The sequence below is a fragment of the Accipiter gentilis genome, chromosome 2, assembly GCF_929443795.1.
Source record: "Accipiter gentilis chromosome 2, bAccGen1.1, whole genome shotgun sequence".
NCBI lineage: Eukaryota > Metazoa > Chordata > Aves > Accipitriformes > Accipitridae > Astur > Astur gentilis.
The window spans coordinates 31,475,576-31,498,671 of NC_064881.1; the positions used below are offsets into that span (position 1 = coordinate 31,475,576).

Genomic DNA, 23,096 nt, shown 5'->3' on the forward strand with positions numbered 1-23,096 from the left:
TGGGGAGCCCGTTCTACCATCCTTAGTTCTGCAACTCCCATTATGTGTACTTTTACACAAATCTGTGATGTGACTTAGAGAGCACATCTATGTCTAGTTCAGTTTGGTAAGCCTGAATCATAACTGAATTTATTCCAATAGTGGCTGCACTGTAGTCTTAGGTCCAAGGAGCATCAAGAAATATCCTGCCCCTTCCTAATGCTGGTGGTGGTTCCTACCAAGCAAGTTGCAGAGAGGGTTATATGTTCTCATAGTGCAGCCTGTTGGACTACAGTGCTTTAGAAAGGGGACCGGCTGTGGGGCAGCTCTGGGGTAGATCAGCTGGGAGATCCCACGGGAGCCATGAGCAATGCTGTGGAAAGGTCTGTGCCACCTTGCAGTGTGGGGATGGAGAGAATGGGGACAGTCAGGCCCAAGACTACCAAGATGAAGTTGGGTGAGGTTGCCACATTGAGGGAGCAGGACAGTACATGTGACTCTCATGAGACTGTGGGAAGGCAGGGTAGTTAATGGGGAAAAGTAGCAAAATATAGGGCAACTGGTTAAATATAGAGCACTGGGTATGGTGGTCTAACTGCAACCAGATCAGCACACAGAATACAGTGTAAGGCTGCATCCTTCTAGCTGCAGATGGGAAAGGAAGAGGAGGGAAGTTCCAACTTCAAGACCTTCACAGCCATGAAGAGGAAGAGTCGGTTCCTGAGCTAAAATGTTTATTAATCACTGAGTGCATCACCAGAAGAATGTAAAAGGACAAATATTTGTTATGTTGGCACATCATGATACTGGAGTAAAAGTAGACTCCTTATACTTTTAAAATAAGTACTTATGTGTCTTTTTCCTTTCCTATTATTTTGGTGCACTGTGATTTAAATACATAAATTTTCAAGAGAAAATCTATCCCCAGAAGTCCAGATACTGTGTTATATTTCCTGACACTGATAAGAACATGGAGCAATAAGAGTTGTTACCATTAAAATACAGACATATTGTAAAAGCCATTTAACTACCCACTGACAAAATGCAAAATGTTCTAAGCTGGGTTTCCTTACTATTAAACTTAGTAAGGTGTTTCTTGTATTTTGCAAGGGATTTCTGTAAGGTACTTACTGGAAGACTCAAAAATTCATTAAAGTAGTCCACAAGCATATCATCTGTGGCTAAGCATTCTTCCTACAGAGAGACAAAACCACAAAGCAAGGCTTGAATGAACTATTGCTTCAAACAATTCTTTTTCCATGAGATATGACATGCAAACTTTTGCAAAATGTTATTTCCCACTTTTGAGAATATAGTCATTGCATCGTTGTTACATTCTAGCCATTGCACACTGCTGAGGTCCTTAGCAATTTAAAAAACACACGTGAAGGTAAATCCTTTGCCAAGAAATTTACAGATACAGCCTTCATAAGCCCAACAGCTTCTAAATGCTGGAAATCCGCATGTTTTCTTTTGAAAAAATGTGCATAAGCTAACAGTCTAGAAATTCCCCACATTATACCTTTTTCTCTCACATCTGGGAAGAAGGGGAGTATAAAAGTTCACCAGAGCCTGCTTCTGCTCCCACACTGCTGCTTGGGGATGTTTTGGGAGATGTTTGGGGAATAAAAGGGAGTTCGCTGATCTATAATTTGCCTCGCCAAGCAAGCAGAGTATGGAATACTTTGACAAAACTGGGAGGCTTCCTGTTGACCTCATCAGAAGTGAAGACTGCATCTGCAGGTGTTTTTGTACCCTTTCTGATCCCTGCATTTTAAATCCTGCTAACAAGACTCAAAAACTGTAGAATAGAAATTAATTTTTTTGCTGTTGACAAATCCATAGGTATGGATCCTAATCTTACTTCTACTGTACTCAATACCACCACCATCACCCCCATTTCAACTCAATAGAAGGTAAAAGTAGAACATTATTCCATTGGTCTTCAAAAATCTGTCTTCAATATAATGGAGACTCCTAAACAGATTTTAATAGTTTTCAGTTTCTTGAATATTCTGTTATTTCTGCCTTGCAATGCAAGGAGAATGGACCTAAATCAAATATATTTGCCAATATCAGCAAAGGTCTTGTGACACAGATCTTTTTTCTCTTTCTTAAGTTCATAGCATTGAAATGCAGCAGTGAGGAGTACCATTAAAGAGAGATTATGCACAGTGTATGTGGTATCACTTGTAGGCAGACAGTATCTTGATCCAAACCCCACAGTGTCCAACTTAAACAGAGACAGCTTGTACTCAGGTAAGGAAGAAATCTTGAGCTAATGTACTTTAACATGAACTGAGAAAGGCCCCTATGTGCTGCATGTCAAGTCAGAACCAGACCTAATGGTGTTTGCCCAGCCTTAGTCTGCCAACATTTGTTCCTTAGCGCTTGTGGCTGCTGCTGTTGTGACTGATACAGGACAGGCAAGTTAGGTCACACTCATTCCTGGAAGATGCTGACAACACTGAAAGCAAGGCTTTCTGCATTACAGAGATTGTGCTTTATTTGGATCACAGGCCCATGGTTCAATGCACTTGCAGTACCATGGACCTAGAGATTGTTAGGGCACTGATTAAGTAGGAGAATTTACCAAAGTGTCTAACCCAAAGCCTTTTTAAGTCAATGGAAAATCCTCTCACTAATGTCACTAGACAATCAATCAGATCCAGAAATCTTAATTCAGCAAGTGTTAACACAATTAACAAAAAAATTCATTAGAAACAAGGTGCAGTCTGCCTCATGTTTGGTTTGGGCAATGCACAATTAGATTTGACACTGATAAGGATGAATCCGAAGATGGCTAGATAGAATAATACCCCATGAAAATATTTTATTGTTTCAAAGGACTTACTCAAAACAATTCATTTATTACTAGCTGAAGTATAAGCTCCTTAAGAATATGCAGTAACATGTTTTTAATTTGCCAAGGATATAATTCTCTGTAGTCCTATATAACAGCAAGAAATTTAAACACAGTGGCTGATTAATCAACAAAATGTTTATGATCTTATTAATACAAGCTTTACTACTTACTGATCTTACTGCATCTCTACACAATATACTTTCTTCTGGTTTTGTGAGGGTTTTTTTGTGGTCAGTCTTAGTTTCATTAAGCATAGTTGCACTTTCATATTTGCACATTATAGGTTATGAAGTTGCATATACAATACTATAGCTTAGATTTTTGTGTCAGGAAGCATTTTGCTTCATTTCTTCCCATACCATCTTTCCTGCTGCACAGTCCAAATTATGACTAGAAAAAGCTGCCTTACTATTGCAACTGGAGGTCAAGGTGTGCTAAAACTTGGTTCAAAACTGCAGTTTTGCCTTCATCCAATTTGCGTACAAATAGGGCCTGATTTCTATCACTCTTTTAACATTGAAAGGAATTTTAAAATAATTTTGGCAATGGTATACAACCACTTCTTAGATATTTTGTGGAAACAAACCTAATGACTTTCTATCTGTAGTATTTGATAGCTTCCTCTATTACTGCCATCATGAAAAAGTACAGAAACACAGAAATATCGTTAGACACCAAAGGAGAAGCTGAATGTGGGTCAAAGTGGCACCATCTTGAAAGGTTTGCATTTCACATTGTAGCACCCACTAAAATGATAAATACTTCTCCACCCTCAAAAAATATATAATAAATGACATCTTTAAATGTCAAAAGTTAAAGTAATAAAACCCTAATCCTACACAGAACTCTGACAGCTTGATGTCCATCTGTGAAGTTCACCTGGAGTCAGACATGTCTAGTCACATTAAGTAGCCTGCAGAATCAAGGTTTAATGCAAAGTAAATATGCTGTTGAGAGATGTTCTCATGTACATATTTATGTATGCTAAATATCTGCTATGTATATTTTTTCCTCTACCTGAATTCATGTTGATTCTTTTTATGATAATAAACAGTATAAATAAGAGTATCTAGAGGCTCTCAAAAGGAATAGCAATACATTTATACATTAAAATACACAGTTACAAAGGCATCCATAATGGGGAAGAGGCAAATGTTACCTAAGCTGCAAGATTTAAGGTGTCATTTCATATGAGGTAATAGACAAACATATATACCTTTCAAATGAGAAGACAAACATCAGGGAAATCCTACAATGAACTATGAGCAAAGGGCAGAAGAGGTAAAGTAAGGAGAAGATTTTTAAACCTGTCAAGCTGAACCTTCCAGCTGATTGTCTCCTTCCTTCATCCTATTTAACTTTCCTTTCCATTTCTATCTTTATTCTCCCTAGTTTCCTGTTACTGAGAAAATTGTTTGACTGAGAAAATTGTAAGAAATTACTCAGTAGTCTACACTTACACAAAGGAAAGAAATGAGAAGCCAGACAACAGTTTCCAAAAACATTTTTTGCTTTTTTTTCCCCTACAGTTGCAGGACAAAATGAACGATCAAGTCTTATATAGCATACTTACAAACACTTCTTCTGTTATATGTGGAGGCTCTGAAACACAAAAATTAAATATCACATGTTATCCAAGCAATGCAGTCAAGCTTGTTCAACTACAATTACTGAACAGAAACAAAAAGTAGTGAGGCATGACAACTTTCCTGGATATTCTGAAATAAAATAACTTGGCCTGAGGAAATAAAATAAACCCTAAGAACATGCAGTAATGTTGACCCATGCATAAAAATGTTGGCTATCACAAGAATGATTTAAATATAATTCAAGTATTTTTTAACTAGATTATTTCTCACACATATCAGTCAACTTCTTGTCAGCTTTCCTCTGCAAAATTGATAACTAGAGGCTTGCTGGTGTTAATGAAAATACAGATTTTTATGAGACTCTCAGAGCCTTGAACAGCAAATATTACAAACCACACGATAAAATTAAAAAAAATGTAATCGTGGGTGTTCCCAAGTAACCAGATCTCATTCGTTCTAGGAGAATAGTCCGTCTTTTGTGATGCCCTTTGAAGGGAGTAAAGTTCTCTCTTCAGATTGATGAATTTTGCTGGGCAAGTTTAACCCTTGCCGTTCAAAATGCCCCTCTTGTGTATCACTGTCTCTGTGAGACAATCACTCTGGGGTCAGACCCCTCGTCTGACACAGATTCAGTCCCTCACCCTCTGTGGGAAGCACTACGTACCAGTGGTAAGCCTCTTCGACTGCATCCTGGATCTACACGTGTAAAGGCCGGCACCCACCCCTGCAAGCTTACGACCCCATTTGCAAAGGTGAAATCCTTGACTGCAGACCAGAAATAGAAGCTGCAGAGGTCCTGGGCCTGGCTGGGGCCTGCTGGTCTGCAGCAGGGCAGGCTGGCTCTGCTGCGTGGCTCACAGCAAAGCGGGTTGCTATGGCACTGCAAACAATGCACGGGATGAGCTGAGCGGTAAGCAAATACTTCTAACCGTGGGTGCAAATCTCCCTGAAGCAGACTCCGATACTAGGCACGTTGATGGTACGGTCCCAGAAGAGATGCCTGTGAAGTAGGAATTTGAGGATACTTGCAGCAAGAAATGAACTCAAACGCTCTTTTCTCAACTGATCTAGGCAGCTCTTAGTCCTATCAGCTGTGCTCAGGAAGTGCCCAAAATGTACCAAGAGTTTCCCATTCCCAACAAACTCTAGCATTTGTGCCCCCTTCCACAGAACAGTATGGTATCTCCAGTCATACTCTTCAGCTGTGAAAAGAAGTTTTATTTTAATTCATACGTGACTTTGGTGGAATCCGTGATCAAGTGAAAACAACAAATGCATGCGCTCAGGGACTACAGCTTAAAGTCCAGGAATTGATGACTGTCAAACAAGCAGCAAATCAAGTATCAGAGGCAGGGAAAATAGCTTCATCCTAGAAACACGTGGTGTTTTGCACCCTCTAGTCCAGATGTGCATTACCACTCCTGGGGGTGCTTGCCCAAACACCACAATCATTGCTCTAATTACTAAATGCCAGAATACTACTACTTCTAATTGTCTTGGTGGAATGTAGTTAGCTGTCTGATTAGCTTTTTAGCATGGATTTTTTTTTTTTTTTTTTTTTAACCTAAGGGAAGAACAACATTTCCAAAGACCTAAGAGACAAGCTGAATAATATCATAGCCAAGATACACATTTCACCCAGCAATATTTGATATACGTGAAAAGCATATTCAACAGAACCAAAGAATACAATATAAAGATTCAAACTTAAGTGAGCTATGGACAATTTAAATAGTATGATCAGTATTCTGATGAAGTATTAACTACCCTTAAGTTCTCTGTATGCAAATTCTGTTCAGTAAGACATGACAAACAGTAGGTTAACACTGAACGGCATACACCTAAACATATAATTTCTTAGTGCCATGTATCAGGATGTGTTCTATTGTGATTATGAAATATTTCAAATGGGTATACATAATGTACATGTAAGAGAAATATGCATAACAAGATAGGCCATAAAATGTAAAGTGAAACCTTTCCAATAGGTAGAAGAATTGCACTGCATTATATATGAGACTGTATTGTCTCATAACCAAACTACTTAATATGGTTTCAAATATTTAAGCTAATATTCATTCCACTCCTTTTCCCCCTGCCCCTTTTTCTTTCTATTGCAAGTTTAGACATAGTCTTTGGTGTATAACATTCTCCTAAACTTCCCTAGTTGCTTGTAATTTTTGTAGAAAAAACAACAGAAACATGATGAATGTGTCTTCTTTTTTTTTAAATAGAAGTGGAAGCCACAAGTCAGCTTAGATAGAATTCAAGTTTGGAAACGGGTCAATAAAAAAATAGAAGTCCTTTTTCTCTCCTTTTGTCATCTGGTATGTTTTGGTATAAAACTCTTAGATCTTTGTTCTCTTTAGGGTGCTTCAGAGATTGCATTTTGCATTAAGCTCATCAGGAAACACATTGTACTCTCTCATGGAGAATCTATTAGCACTTGCTATCACTTTCTCATTATCTTAGTTAAAAACACACATTTAGGTCAAATATTATCTCTATGTATTTCAGTCCTGATTTTATATTGCCTGTTAAAAGTTCACCAGCTGGTAAAGCTGAGATATAAAGATTAAGATTATTCTCCTCCTTTTCCACATTTTTCTCTTTCCATGCTCTTCTCTTATTTTCATTTTGATTGTTATTTAGCTTAGCAGAACTGCAGAATGTTTCATAAATATAGTAAAAGCCACGATCTATCCCAAAAAGCATCTGACCTTGTAGAAAAGATGAACAGCTAGGCAGGATGGAGGATAAGTTCTAAAAAAGGTGATACCAGTAAAATTCTAGACAAGAGAAAGTAAAAAGACTTGAAGTAGGTTTCAAATTATTAGCATTGTTGGAAAATTGTAATCTACCAGAAGGTTACCACGGGAAGATATCTGCACAGGAAGACAAATGGGAGGAAAACATAAATTGGTCCTCTCCATCCCTGCTGGCATCTCCCTCCTTTGCTCATTACCAAAGAGCCATCTGGAGAGGTGAACTTTCAGTCAAGACTTTAATCTGTCATTATCCCTTTCCTCCACACTTCTCAGAAATTTATGCCTTTCGGCCATTTACCAGGGAAGTGTCTCAAATTATCAGCCAGGCAAATCAGATCAAAACTTCTGAGACAACTTTGCATTCAAAGAAACAAGCACATAAGCTATGCCAGCTTGCTGGTTGAACAAGTCTCCTTGTGACTTGCTCAAGTAAAGACAAGACATAAATTGGATTGCTTTATTAAATCCAAATGCACACTTGTGTTTTTAGGTGCTAACCTGTGTTTGATTCCTGGCAGTGGTCACAGTGAATTCATGAACATCCCCCTAATTAATTACTCATTCAAAAAGCAGTAAATACTATTAAAAAAAATGCAGATAGGTATCCAGAGAGATCTCCAAGGGCAGCTATGAACTAATTCCCATTGATTTTCAATAGAAATGCCCCATCTCAGATATAGGTGGGCGTTTCATCACGTGCTATCTTTAATACCTAAATATCTTTACAGAAATCCAACTTTGAACATAAGTACTCTTTCTTCTTTGGATGATTGCCACATACATTTTTGCTGATTTCAGATGCAAAAGCTATCTCATAAACTGGAAACAGGTGCTGGGAAGCCTATTTAAATATTGACTGCAGAACTGCCAAAATGGGAGTCAGATCCTGAGAGGAAAACACAAATCGATCGTCAGATAGCTGGCCCTTAAATGCCTTAAATTTTTCTGTTGGCAAAATGGCAGAAGCTGCCTGTTGTGGCGGTACAGCCTCTGTGTGTTGAATCTGATAGTTCTAGTTTACAGCTCAGTTTAATGCAATTCTGTGGCTGTCAGAAAAAGTTACTGCAGATGTGCGAGGAAATTGTTATTGGGAATATGAGCCAACAAAAGAATTCTGAAAGGAGAAAAAAAACCACAAACCACACCATTCCTGAAGATAGTCTAGGTGAAGAGAAAAAAGAAAGTGCTTAAAAATACCATAGGAAGGCCTAAAGAGTAAAGAGATGAGACATAGCTTTGGTCTAACAACATCAGAAGCCTTTTACTAGGAGAGGAGACTGCCAGAAGGAAGGCAAGTCCAAAGAGCTTGACCACTACAAAAGTCTCAATTTGCATAGTCACTGGAAAATATTCCTTGACTTACCCATGTCACCAACGGCCCAAGAATTCCTGTAGCAATCTTATTCTACCAGGACAAGGTAGAGGTGTTTTATTAAGTTTAAAGACTTTAAATACAGTTTGATTTCCCTTTGCTTAGTATGGGTCTCAGAAAAGATAAAGGGAATATGGAGGCATACCTGAAAAGTGAATTGGAATTTGGAAGAACCACTTAGCAATTTATGGTATACATTTGCATTCTTGCTGTCTCATACATGCCAGCTACCTACTTCATACCTGCAGTCATCTGATTCCTTCAGAAATTTGTGTTAGTGTCTTAAGAAATAACTGCTAGAACTTCAGGAGAATATCATAGTATGTTTTCTAATTTTGTAAAGGACCATTAAGACTTAATTGAAAAAAAACTATTCAGAAAGATTGTGGCAGTTTGAAGAAGTATAGCAGAAATAAAGTCATCCTGTGAAGACAATATGAAAATCAAGAAAGAACTACTAGACCCACAGCTATCAAACCACATACAAGATAAAAAATTGGCACAGCGCATAAGTTTAGAGCAAGGCAGAGAGCGTTTTTTGCTAGCAACCCTACTACAGTTAACATAGCATAGTTTTCACCTGAAATATAAGATACAGATGAGAAGAAACTATGACAGTTATTTCTCACAGGCATTTCACTATCAGGGGATGTATCAGAAATTTTGGCACTATGTACAAAAGATTGCATTGTCACTGTCTATTCTCTATTTTTCATGTAGATAAACTGGAGTCATGGTTTGTAGTACATTTTGGCTGTGCTAATTCAAGCTTTGCAAGTTTACCACCACTTCTTACTTTCAGTTGTCCAAATTTCATGACAATTTTTTTTTCCTGGGGTTACTTGTAGCTTGGTTTAAGTTAGGTCAGTTCCTTGATCTTGGCTTGGCAGGTGTTCCAGCCAACTAAAGGGCCAACGCACAAGACATACAAAGAAGCTTTAGCAGATAGGAATAACATATGCCAATAATGCCAAACACATCCTTTAACAAGATGATCTCCTGGCAGTAGGTGGCATATACCCAAGAAGAAACACTAAAGTATGCGTGTCTTTCCAGTCTTGCTATTACAATCAAACAGATGTCAACAACAGTCCCCCAACCCAGGGTTCCCCAGCTAAGAGCTATGTGAGATATTACTGATGCATCGAGATTGTGGATAGCACCGGTGCTGTTTGAGAGGCTACATCCCACTGACCACCAGTTCCCACCTTTTTGTATTATACTGCCATGGCTGCTTATGTAGCTGTATAATAAAGCAGAATGGGAGACTGATGCAGCTTTAAATAAATAAATAAATAAATAAATAAAATCAGCAGGAAAGAAGAAAAAGATTTAAGGTACATCAGCTTCCAGAACACAACAGTGTCAACACAACAGGTGTTAAGAATGGTGTAAGAATCCATAACTAATAGGTGCTTCTTAAGATTTCAATAATGCTTCAGAAAAGCATACGGAATTACAGCCTTCTTATTTTGTAGGTATTCTACTTTCCTACCTATTGCTCTCCTGAATTCCAGAAGTACCTAGTTAAAGAATGAAGAACACATTAAGTTCCCAAATTCTCACCCAGTCTTCATTTAACAGACTAAAACACAAAAAAAACAACAACAAAAAAAAGCTGCCATTCTGATACTGTTTAAAATATCTTACATGGGAATACTTAGCCCCTTCCCAACGCTGAGTCTAAAAAAAGTTAATGTTTTCCCTTTCTTGTTCACTAAAGTCATCAGAACATCAATTAAGTATGATTAAAATGGATACAATAAGATCTTTTTCCTGTGATCATTTTAAATCATGCTAGATTAAGAAGGCACTTGTAGATTACCCATACTTTGTAAAACTATATTGGATTTTATTATCAAATACATTTTCTGTAGTTGGGAAATAAAGTCCAGAGCACACAGCTCCTGGAACTATCAGTTCTCAAATACTTCAACTGCAACACTTCCATGAGAGAATTACATTTTGTAGCCAACGCCAGGCTGGCATAGAGATTGCCAGATAATCCTAGTCTATGGCCGAGAGAGGAAGTGAGCCAGCAGGCACTGTTTAGGCCAATCTATCATTCTATGATCTTGCCTAGTTGCTGTAGGACCTGGCTGTGTGCCCAGCACAGCTTCACCCTGTAAAGGAGGCCCTGGAGGAGCAATGCCATCTGAATTGCTTCCCAGGATGCCACTCTTCTCTTGAAAATTTTGGTATGCAGCTCCCAGGGGTAGGAATTATGACCACCCTTGCTTTAAGCTATTCAAAACATTTTGCATTTGTAACTTTGAGTTAGTGTGTAAGGGTTAAAGCAAGAAGAAAAACAACTAAAGTTCTGTTCTGTAAGAAAAATCTTTGGTGCCCCCTTGTGATAGAATATGTTTTATCAACAGAATGTATGTATTTGAAATCAAGGACTATTTTCAGCAAGGAAAGCAGTTCAACCCTTAAGATAGTTTCACATTTAAGTTAGTTAATTGAGCAAAGCATTTCAAGAATTAGTCTGTTTTCTTGTAATCCATTGTGTTGTATGACATTCTCCCTGGACTACTCTAGGACAATTATTTAAACCAAAGAAAAAGTCCAAACCAGGAACTTTCAACAGTGCACCAGTGAGCATTTCTGTTTGGAGCAGAAAACAGGACCTATATCTTGCCCTTCACCAAAAAAAAAAAAAAAAAAAAAAAAAAAAAAAATGCTCCCTCTTACTATGCCTATTTGGGATACAGTCTTGGAACAATTTCTTAACAGAAACACTTCCAACAGCAAGGCTGGAGAATAACTGCATCCCAATAGTAGTTTTTGTACACCACTACAGAGTACACAATGTGAAATGGTTAAAGGAAAACTGAACCTGAAATTCCAATATTTCATGGGAGTGCTTCTTTTGTACAAAATTTTTCCAAAGTCAGGAGAATGTTCTCAACACAACCAAAATTCACGTTTAAAAGCCAAAGATGTTGCTCCTGCCAGAATCTGTGTAACGTCTAATCTATCGAAACACGCACCAGGAAAATGTGATAGATTCACACCAGAGGAAAACTTTATTTTGTATCCCAATGGTCTATGTGTAGGCTAGGTACTGAGCTACTGAGTCCTGGCAGAACAAAGCCCTTCCAGGAGATGTGTTCGTCAGGCCCTAAATAATATATTACATGCAATTCAGTATTTAGGGAACTTAAGTGTCTGCTTAGTGAACATGAGATAGGAGTCCTCCATTTAGGCAACAGCAGCACTTTAGGGTGATAATTAACATTTTTGCTAAAGTGGAAGACCACTGCACAACTGCTGACTAATTCTGCAGTAACCTTGCAGCTCCAGATGGTAACTTTCAGCAAGTGTTACCACATTTGTCTAAGGTACTATTGCTTCCCAGCTAGCCGTCTTTCTTTTGCCAGAAGTTACTATCCTTCTACTGCTTCAGCTGGTTCTAGCCATGACACAATGTCTACGTTTAAACAGCTTACAGAAATAGGTTTTTCACTATGATTCAGGACTGAAAAGCAGCAGCTGAAATACAGGCACAGTTCCACATCTCATTTGCCAGAGGTTGAAGGTGCCTACAGAGTTAAGACACAACAACCCTTACAGAACTGTTTTCAGAACGAGTTTTAGAGTGCAGAGGGGAAAAATCAGAAGGGCTTTTAAAACATGAACTCCAGTCTCCAAGTCAGAGATCTAGTTTTATATGAAGCTTCTAGTATTCAACAGTGTTTGAGTTCATTCAGAACACCATGCCATCCATATTTTCAGCTGAAGAGTTAGTTTCTATACTACTCATCCATTAGCACCAAGCTCACTAAGGCCTTACTAGCATTTAGGCTTTCGACAAGCTTGGGCAGATTCTAACACTGTACAGAGGCTTGTCAAAGTTAAGAGGAAAAACAATGTGTTAAGTCTTTTTGTAATGAGAATTTCAACTAATCAGAGCTCAGAAAGTCAGATGGTAAAAGCAAGCTTTGTTTTTTGTTTAGCTAAATAAACACATCATTCCCAAGAAGCAGTCAGATTTTGTTGGGGCATCTGACAAGTGATAACAGAATCTGCTAGATGTTTTGCATCAAAAAAACCTACAAGATTCACTAAAGACAAAGAATTTGCACTTATAAAAATATAATATAATCACACCAAATACTAAATCACCATGAGACTGAAGTAGAGAAAGAGAAAAGCCTGAAGCTCAGCAGTACAAGGTTACACGCTTAAGATTCAGTAAGAATTTAAGGAAAAAAAATGGGATCTTTTCAAAATTTGAGAGAAGAATGTGGGAGTACTACACCTAGTGACTAAACTGTGAGTGTGCAGAAGATATATAAAAGAAATGCTAATCTTAGTATGCATTGGTCAAAGTATTTCTGGAAGAGAAAAGAAAGGCCTCATATTATTCCAGGTCTTGACAAGGTTTTATCTGAAATACTGGTTGCATTGATTCACAGAATAGATTCCAATGGAAACAGTGAAGAGTCATTAAGACAATCCAAGAAACAGAGGTTGTATCTAAGAGATGAGACCAAGTTCAGAGGTTTTCTGTCAATGAAAAAGAGCAAGGGGCTATTTATAATACACCATCATAACATCAGGGGAAAATAAAAGTCCAAGGGGAGAGACAGATGTCTAGAATAGCTGTTTTAATAGCAATGCTAAAACAAAAAGGCAACTGGTTAAGTGAATAGTAGAGCAATCTGGAATAGGTCTCCAACATAAAGATCATAAGAGAGTATTCTATTCAGTTTTAAGACAGAACTTCATGACTTGACAAGAGCTTGGCAGTAGACTCCAGGAGTCTCTTTCTAATCTGACACTGCTGTATTTCTTCATGTGCCTATGAAAACAGAAAGAAAATTAATTACTTCTTGTATTAAAACTAACCTACATGGCCTAAATTGCCTAAGGTATTAATGAATAACCAATATATGGGATAGGAAAATAATCTGATAGACTTTGATGAGCTCCTTAATTTAACAAACAAAATTTTAAAATAATTCTTAGCTAGTTAGTGATAGAACACGCTAACATTCTCTATCTTATAAACAATTCAAAAGATTTATAACAAATTTTTTGCCTAAGCTCTTCCCTACTTGTCACCAAGAAAAGAATGATCAGAGACTTAAGTAAATTTAATTTCCTTCTCACGAACCACTTGAGGTTTATGGTTGCTGCTCCAGAAAAAAGATTTATGAAGTATGATTCTTGCAGCAACATCTGTCAGCAGCAAAAGGTTACTTTTAAGGATTCTATTTTAGAATTTAAACCCACAGCTCTGCCTCAAGCCATCACCTCCAGACAGCTAAGCACATTCCCTGCATATCCTTTGTAGGCAACATCACTCCTCCTACTATAGGTCATGCCTGTCTGAAGGGAAATGAGGATTGCAAAAATAAGGTTTTCAGCAGCAAATAAACCCAATATTATCTTGAACATTAATTTTAATCTTATTATCCCCATCTTCCACAGTGAAAGACAATTCACTCCTCCCTTTCCAACAATCTGTTGTCAATTGTAAGGAAAATTCTTGAGCTGGAGAATAATCATGGGCAGGATTATTTTAGGAAACTCTTGACCATTGTCATTTCTACCCAAGGACCACTTCTGCATCCTTCTTCTCTGTCCTAGCTAGAAGTGTTAGTACCTGACCTCATGTCTCTGAGAATTAATTCAGCCCAGTAGAAAAGAAAGATGCTGAACATGAATCTCTAGACTCCTTGACACTCATGAATTGTTTTTTTTGTTTGGGTTTTTGTGTTTTGCTTGGAGGTGGGGAAGTGGGGTTGGTTTGTTTTGGGGGTGGCTGGGGGAGGGGATGGTTTTGTTTGTTTGTTTTGGGTTTGGTTTTGGAGTTTTTTTGTGTTTGTTTTTGGGGTTTTGGGGGTTTGTTTTGTTTTACAAAGTAGGAGCCTATTTTTCCTTTGCTCTTTCATTCAAGTCCAGACTTCTATAACTTAGTGGTATCTGATGGAGACTAATTGAGCGATACAGTATATAGAAAAAAGCATACTAACAGGGACTCAAAAAAAAAAGTTACTTCCACTCTCCTGCCCTGAAGACTTCATCTCTGTCAATAAAGCAATCAAATATCATGAAAGAATTTTGATTCCTTTCATGCAAACTATTAGAGGCTATTTGATAAATATAACATACATTGTGTTCATCCTTTAGCCACACTTTAAGTATATCACTATTTTATTTCTCCCTTATGTCAAGGCATAAAACTAATTTTATTTAAAAAGAAAAAAAAAATCACTGTCATAGAAAGGAGCGTTACCCATAGATGAGAAGTTTGGCTTTCTCACTTGCCCCCATCTCTGGTGTAGCAGTGGACAACAGCAGAGAACTCATTTCACTGGAACACCAGAGCGTAGTTACATATGTGATAGACCTAACTGAACAAGAGACATTTGATTCAAGAAAATATTTTTGTGAGATAGATTTAGAAGGAAGAAAAAAAAAGTTTTAAACATGCCAAAACAGGGGGATTGGGGGGGAAAGGGGGGGTTAACATTGTGAAATAGGATTCAAGTATTTTTTCTTTTCAAGCTACTCGTTGTTGGATGGACGCTGTAGATGTCAAAGATACTACCTTTAAAAACAAGTAACACCTATACTAAAACCGTCTTCCCACCCCTGTTCTGCCCAGATTATTCAGATTTTAGCAAAAGCAAACTCTTTGGATAAGGTCACACAACTCTTACGAGAATTTTTTCCTCAAAGTGAAAAGATACTTAACAACTGATTCTTAAACTCAGTTCCCATATGGCTTTCCATCCAAAGGTGCACCTGTTTCAGAAATACTTCCAGAACTATTGCTAAAATTTTCAAAGCAAGGCTTGTACCTCATATTTCTGGACTGGACTGCACTACCACACATCAGAAAGAGAGCTAAATACTCTCACTGTCTGTCATAACTCTCCCATCAGTTTCAAGGGTGCATTTAATGCTTCATTCTTTTTTTCCCTTTTTTTTTTTTTTTTTGGATGTATAAAGTACATTAGTATTTAGCAAAGGTAAAATGCAGTGATGCCAATAGCAGTCTGATATGCTATGACATGCCTGTACTTATTCTGCATTGCAGTTACTACTATCCCCTATTTTATTTGATAGCTCAATGACAAGAAACAAAACTAATCCAAATTGTTATAAGCTGTATGCATTCAGATTCTTGTGTAACATAACTTCCTGCCTAGAAAGTTGTTGTTCATCATGTCAGTTTAATCTCTAATAGAAACTATTAAACATTTCTAAAAATGTATAGTTACTTACTTTATACTTAAGGACAAAAGAACCAATCCAATAGTGCTCTAAAGTAAATTAAGTTTTAAGTAGACCTTGAACACTTAAAGTTCCAAACAATTAAGGAAATGCAAATATTAAACAAATCAGATAATTTAGCAGTTTTCCCCGCTTGCAGTCTTCTCCTCTGTAATGAATGCCATTCTTCCTAAACCAAAACTATATACATACCTCTGTATTCCCTAGCTTGCCCCAAAATCCTTCCCTTCAATTGTTCCCTCAGAATAGATTCTATATAAACTCCTCTTTCAGTCTTCCAGTTCAAGTGCTACGAGTCTAACCCTAGACAAGAATAATGCAAAGGCTTAGCAAATAGAAATAAGTATGGAATAAAAGTGTTGATAATTTTATTCATCCAATAAACATGATTTTCTGGCAGATATATTGTGTTGATCCCTTCTTTAATGACAGCATGTTTGGTTAATAGGGTTAGTACTAAAACTTCTATGGCATTTTACTAACCATGTTGTTCCTCTTCCTTCCGAATGCCATGTAGAGCTAACTATCCCAGAAATCAAGTATGCTAGAAGTAGTAACCAAATTGCAAATCACAACAGTTAGAGATGAGAAATAGGAAGTGTTGTTTCTAGAACACCCTGAAGTAAATTATCCTGGTCCATTTATCTTAAACATCCATAGACTGTGTGGAAAGAAAGAAAGAAAAAAAAAGAAAAGAAAAAATCTCAGAAGTTACTTGTAATTTTCAGACAATAAAGGGATATGTGAATAAATATTAGTAAAGGCAAATACACTGCTTATTGCTTAGTTGAAAGCTCTTTTTTTTTTATCAGACAGCTTTTTAAATAGCTCAGTGATAAGGCTTAGCTACAAATACACACAGTAAAATTATAACATCATAAATACAACACATAGGACAAAATCAGAGGGAGAGTGGGGAAAAAACACCAGCTGACTACAAGTGTTCTGCAAGATGCTTGCGACAAATGAACTCCTTGAAAGGACAAGTAGGACAATATCAGTTGGAGAAGTAATTGAAGTTCATAGAACAAGTACCATGTCCACTTCTGTTGCTTGTATTTCAAGCTATTTACAACTGCTTGGATTTTTTTAAAACAAACAAACAAACAAAAACAAACCCACACCAAACCACAAAAATCATTTGAGGTCTGAGAAGCAGATTGAGTTCTTTTTCTGTAAAGGATCAGCATATTTAGTTCAAGAGCAAAATCAGTGAATTCCCTTAATAAAATCTACAGATAGAGAAAGGATGATTTCTAGCAGTAGATAATCCTTTAATTCAAACAGAAATACGAAGATAATCCAGTATCTGAGAGCTGAAGTGAAGTCAGACTAAGTATCAAGGTAAGTTCATGACAACAAGGGTAATGCAACAGCATATTTAGATATGTAAATATATATTCTACCACCTGAAGTTTTCAAGGAAAGACAAAAACTCTGTAAAAAACAGTACAATAGAATATCCACACAGCATCAGTTTGGTTTAGAAATTGCTATTCTATTGACTTGCATTACAGAGGCTAAGAGAACAAAACAATTATTCTGATATAAAACTCAGACAACTACTATATTGCTTTTGAGTTATCATCATTTATATAGGTAGAAGTATTTTTTCCATATGTACCTAGTGTCCCACTTTAAGATATTTTTAAAACATTTAGTTTAACTTAAAATGAACAATAAATAAATCACATTAAAAAGATTTTTTAAAAAAATAATTTTCTTTAATTTGTCATTAAGACAAGAATCACATTTTTAAACATCTACAAGGTGCTGTAAGGTAGATATTGAAGACTACATTTAAGATACTTTATTAAAAATTTAAGATGTTAGTAAGTGCCTAGCTACTACACAACAGGTAAAACAAGACAAACTGTTTCAAAATGTTCACTTTTTTCAAAAACAAAAATATACTAAATTGTTTAAGATGGATACATGAGAAGTTATCTTGATAAGTCAGCAAAACCACATTGAATGAGACTTTCAAAATGTGTATATTTAGGAAGAACATGAACAAGATTAGGAATGTAGGAGAAGGGGAAAGGGAGTTAAATGTAAGGACTTAGATGCCTTACAATTTCAGAGTCTTTTTAAATTTCTTTTGCTCTGGGCACTTCCTGGAGGAGCATCTTTTTTGTTCTTCCGTTTTGCAGATAAACTATTACATTCTTTTGACCCATGGAAAGCATGCAGACATAAAATACAGAACTCAAATGCACATGCCTCTCTGCTACATAGTCCCCGTTTCTTTACCAATTGATATTTAGCAGGATATTGACATCTTGGACAGGGTTTTAGAGCTTCATCAGTGAACAGAGTTTTAGCAACCTGTTGCAAGAGGAGGGAGAGAAGAGCTACTTAGTTCTTATAAATGGAAGTTTTCTTTTCTAAAAACTGAAAGCGAAGAGTTTCTTAGCTACCTACTTTTATGTATTCTTCCTGTCTACTAGTTGAATTGGGAACAGAACTGCATCTCCTGGGTGTAAGTTCAGTGTATGAAGGTGGTGTCTGTACTACAGGAGTTCTGGCTTGAGCTTGAACAGGCCTTAGAGCAGTTCTATTGAGAACATTAAGTCTCGTAGCAGCATCTTCAGCTTTCAAAAAATACACCTGCTGAATTTTACGATTATAAAGAAAAGAAAAAAAAAGACAAAGGAAAGCTAATTAGGGTTTTGTTTCATTTTGGATTTGCAGCTGTTTTTTGCTTTTTTGTTTTGTTTTCCCTCTGCAACAACACATTAGAAAAGGAAGTTATGCATAGTGCATGTATTTCCCTTTAACTCTTTATATTTAGCAAGGGAACAAGAGACAGGAAGCATTAAAAACAAAGTCCCACCAGCAGGGTAAAAAGCCAACTGTCATTTAGAACTCTACTGGTCCTCACGTTTCTGAGTTAGGACACATCTCAATAGCAAGCATGGAAATAACAAACATAAGTTTTGTCACAATTAAAGCAAGGTGTGTGTGTGTATACACACGTGGAGGATCTGAAAAAATATACTGCCATTAATATGCTTACTTTTCTAGATACCCCTTAAACTTCTATATGTCCTTCTGATGTTCACAAGTACACCACAAAGGAGCTTAGCCACAAGCAGTCCTGAAAATAATCAGGAAATAGAGAACTGCAGACCAGAGTGAAATGGAAAATGAGGAACAGTATGGCACAGAAGTATGAACAGGGTTTTAAATCTAAAGGCAGAATCAGTTGAGGAAGAGATCCTACAGGATTCTCAAGACAGGGCGGGGAGGGGGGGGGGGCGGGGGGAGAAAGAGTCTCACATGGTTGAAAGACTAGTACTCAAACTGCAGACAGTTGAAAAGCAATAAAAGCTATTACATTCTCCTGTTTGAATCCTTCACATACTCATGTTGGAATTTTCTTGTAAAGCTACAGAAAGGTAGCTGATAAAGATGTTTCCTCTTCCCTCTGACATGTCTTCTTTCACACTTGAAAAAAATATTACCTTTGAGACGAACCTTACCCCAGCTTCTTCTTTCATGTGTTTTATGTACAACTTCCTTCTCTTATCTGCACTTTTGTCTTGTACAATGATTTCACGCCAGTTTTTGCTTACTTTCCAAATGCTGTAACAAATGAATTAAAAAAATTATCCACTTTCACATTTTTACCAAGTACTACAGAAGTCACAATAGTAAGACTACCTTCTAAAGATTTTTGCATGATTTCATATACTGTTGGTCATTTTACAGACTACTGCTATATACTAGTTCACTGCATTGTTATGAAACACAGATCTCATGCACTCTTACGCACCACTGTATAGAGTAATAGAAGTCGAGAACTGCAATATAAATAACACAGCATAACTTTGACTTACAAAATTAAATAAGTTTCTTCCTTCCACATAAGCCACTTACCAAATTTGTTTCTAAAGTCACATTTTTGTGTTAAATGTTCTGAAAGCACCCATGCTCCTATACATCCACCTATTCTCCCATTCCCTTTGTAACTAATAACACACACAGCACTCTTGGTTTCCTTGAAAAAAGTGAGAGTTTCTATTGATTAAAAATTAATCTAGAACACTACTCACGAAGCATAATTCTTTGAGCATCTTTGTGCTTAGAAATAAATGAGGAAATACACAAGAAAAAATCTAGAAAATATGTTTTGAGTACTATGCATTATTGGAGAACTTGTAATGAGAAAAAATTATTTTCTAGGCTTAAAGAAATTTTTGATATATTTTAAAATTTACAAATACTGCGATTTTGTTTTAAGTTTACCAATTCCCATGTTTGGCTTTTTATTTGTTTGTTTTGGTTTTTAATTGCCCCACACAATATATTTTAGAACTATACAGAAAGAGCCACTTGGTTAATGGTGACAAAACTTTTTTATTTCCTCAGAAACAAACAAATTCTGTTGACAAAATGCACTATTCCAGAAGTTATTCTAATTTATTTGCAGAAACACATATTTTCCCCTTTTCTGGGGGGAGAAAAACAAAAAAAAAGCAGCAACACTCACCTGCATAAACTTTCCACTGTCAAAGCATCTAAAACTATAGCAAGAACATGTTTTAAATTTCTGTATTTTAATTCTGTTAAAATATCTAATTTTTCAAGGCCCATTTTCTTGCCAATAAGTCCAGCAAGAACATGTTCTAATGCAAATATTTCTGTTCCATCAACATTCTCTGATATTTGATTTTGGTCTGATCTTTTTCTTTGCAAGCAAATTTCATGAACTATTCTCAGAGCTGGAGTTCTTGAGAGATCTCCGTGACTTACAACTAGGTTTCCATCAGGCTTTTCTTCTAAAACTAATGCATGGTCTTCACTGACAAAGTTTATTTCTTCTGTAAACGTACATGCAGAAGTAGAGGGACTGCCATGATGATCTTCTGTTTCTGACTGTGAGCCCTGTTCCTGAAGAGTAGATAACCTTCTAACTCGTTCAAGTTTTCTTGCCTTTCGTTTACTATCCAGAATTTTGGAACCTTCTTTATGTTTTTGGAAGAACTCTTGGAAACATCTCTCATGATCAGACAATGAGTCTCCTGATTTGTCCAAAGGAAGTGAATTGTATCCACTATCCTCAGGTGTTGAAAGATTTGGGTAACTTGTCAGCTTAACAGGGGGAGATTTTATATCACATAGTTCAAAGTTAAAGTTCTCTACAAGACTGTTGACAGAAGTCAGGAACTTACCCTCATTGGCCTCAGATAAGACATTATAAGTAGGAGTCCTAAGCAACCCATCGCTAATGCTCATAAGAACACTTTCATTGAATTCATTAATGTTAATAACATCCTTACACTGAATTGGAGATAAACATTCTGGTTCTGGCAATAAGGGGTCCTTACATTTGGACTCATCTAGCGTAGAAGTCCTTTGTTGTGAAAAGGAAAGTCTCCGTTTTGGGCCATCAGGATTAGAGTCCTCAGTTTTTGAAGTGCTAGTTGTCAGAAGTTTGTAACTTTTATCTTTTGGAGAATCTGAAGCAGTTTGTGAAAGTTTTTCTTCAGAGCTCAAAACACAAGTGAATATTTTTTTCCTGCTGCTTCCTGAAGAACTAGCTTGTCTTTCACAGCATCCTACAGTTGTGCCAGCTGGAACAGTCTTAGATAAAAGCAGCCTCCTGCGTAGTGAGGAGCCTTTTCTACTCACTTTAGGAGTTTCAAAAAACCCTGCACTTCTATTTGCTTCTCTTCTTTCTGATAATGAGATAGAATTCATTTCATTTTCAATAGATGATGACACAGGAAAGAGGGCATTTGGATGAATGTGCTCAGAATGCTCTTGTAGCAATGATAAACTTGTTACAGTCAGTGCTTCTTTATGTTCTACATCAGGATCTTTTACTGACTCATTGCATCTGCTGTCCAGAAATACTGAAGTGCAACATGTGTCTTTAAAATTGGAGCATTTAAAATTGCTGCTAGGAGATGTTAATCTATTTCTTTTAAGAATATTGAACTTTACTGAATGACTGTCTGACATCTTCTGCTTGGCACTTTGACTTTGTAAGTGAAGATACCAGTGTTATTTCTGAAACAAACAATAAAAGTAGTCACCAAAACACTCTCAGATTAGTCAGAAAGCCTTGTGTAAGTCTATCAAGTTAGCAGCCATGACAAAAGTATTTCCATTAGTCTTAGTAAAAACAGTGCTTATACATGAACACAAAGATAAATTACAATCAAGTAGATGGTCAGAATGAGTGATTAAAATGCATAGCATACCATGAGGCAAATTAAAACATACATCCAGTTAGCTAACTGATCTGTCAATTGTCATCCAAGGAAAAGCTTCAAATAAGCAACACAGCAACTAGAGTCTCATTTGTGCTGAAATTGGTGACAAAACTCCCTCTCGTTCCAATAGGACCAAGATTTTCACTAGCACTGTGTTATTGGTTCATCCAACCACTAATGGTTCAGGCCTTAAGAACTAGCAGTACCTCTGGTAATAGATGAGTTTAGGCAAAAGGCATTTTCTCCTTAAGAAAAGTGAGAGGATTAATCATGAAGTCACAAGCGTACAGGGCTCCCTATTATTTAGGTCCTTACAGTCTCTGGAGGGAATAAAATTTGTCTTCTAGTTACAAAGTGAACAGTGCATTCTTATCTGCCTTAACATTTAAATGTTATCTTGTAAAGAAGCTCTCTGCTTTTGCTTAGCTCTGTGGATAAACTGAGTGTTCTGAAGCTTTACACTTTAAAGAAACTGATGGACTGACTATACATCATCTCACCATGTGCGTAGAAAGAAAGGTTCTTTTAAACTTGGCAAGCATAAAAGCTTTTAAGAGCTACTATATATATTTCCTAGAAAAGTTACAAGTGGCTGATGTACCCATTTTAAGAAGAGATGTAATAATACAGACTTACTTTTTTGCCATTCATACATGGCAGAGTTTCTCCACCCTAACTAGAGTGGCAATAGGTCACTGCTTTTTACAGCCAAGACACAGTAACTGTATAAAAGGTGTTATGAATAATGCCAGTATGAGGGCAGTTCACATCAATGTTGCAAGACATTTGAAGTTGAATCAGGACTTTTTACTGGCATATGTTACTGGCCTTTAGAACTGGTATTTTGGAACGTAAAGCCTGGAAACAGTGTTTGAATTTTAAGAAGAGACAAAAATAAGAATCTTTAAAGATGGCTTAAACACCAGATACTAAGACATTGCTAATATCCCAACAGTCCTGACTTAGTCGAGTCCTAAGCCACCAAATACAAGCAGTAGGAACCCAAACTGCTGAGGGCAGGGGGAACAATTCTTTGATGATCTTGGG

At 36.8% G+C, this 23,096-nt stretch overlaps 2 protein-coding genes across 2 annotated transcripts in view; both read right to left on the reverse strand.

The window, feature by feature from the left end:
• Positions 1-5,123, reverse strand: part of RGS22 (regulator of G protein signaling 22) — a 61,109-nt gene extending 55,986 nt beyond the window's left edge. The window contains exons 1-3 of the mRNA XM_049818817.1: positions 5,099-5,123; positions 4,419-4,447; positions 1,111-1,173 (exon numbers count right to left, since the gene is read on the reverse strand). Coding sequence (XP_049674774.1) covers positions 1,111-1,173; positions 4,419-4,447; positions 5,099-5,123 — 117 coding nt within the window. The remainder of the gene's footprint in view (positions 1-1,110; positions 1,174-4,418; positions 4,448-5,098) is intronic.
• A 12,781-nt stretch (positions 5,124-17,904) lies between these two features.
• FBXO43 (F-box protein 43) lies at positions 17,905-21,795 on the reverse strand. The gene is made up of 4 exons (XM_049824424.1): positions 20,321-21,795; positions 19,311-19,413; positions 18,250-18,435; positions 17,905-18,153 (listed from the first exon to the last, which is right to left on the reverse strand). Exons 1-4 carry the CDS (start codon positions 21,793-21,795, stop codon positions 17,905-17,907), a joined length of 2,013 nt encoding a protein of 670 aa, XP_049680381.1.
• Positions 21,796-23,096: the final 1,301 nt, after the last annotated feature.

Bases quoted from the DNA above. Each gene is read 5' to 3' on its own strand.
- FBXO43 (XM_049824424.1), bottom strand. From the start codon at position 21,795: ATGTCAGACAGTCATTCAGTAAAGTTCAATATTCTTAAAAGAAATAGA. The intron at 19,414-20,320 runs GTGAGTGTTGCT...CATTTGTTACAG, and splicing joins ACAGTGGAAAGTTTATGCAG to CATTTGGAAAGTAAGCAAAA. The intron at 18,436-19,310 runs GTAAGGTTCGTC...AAAATTCAGCAG, and splicing joins ACATGAAAGAAGAAGCTGGG to GTGTATTTTTTGAAAGCTGA.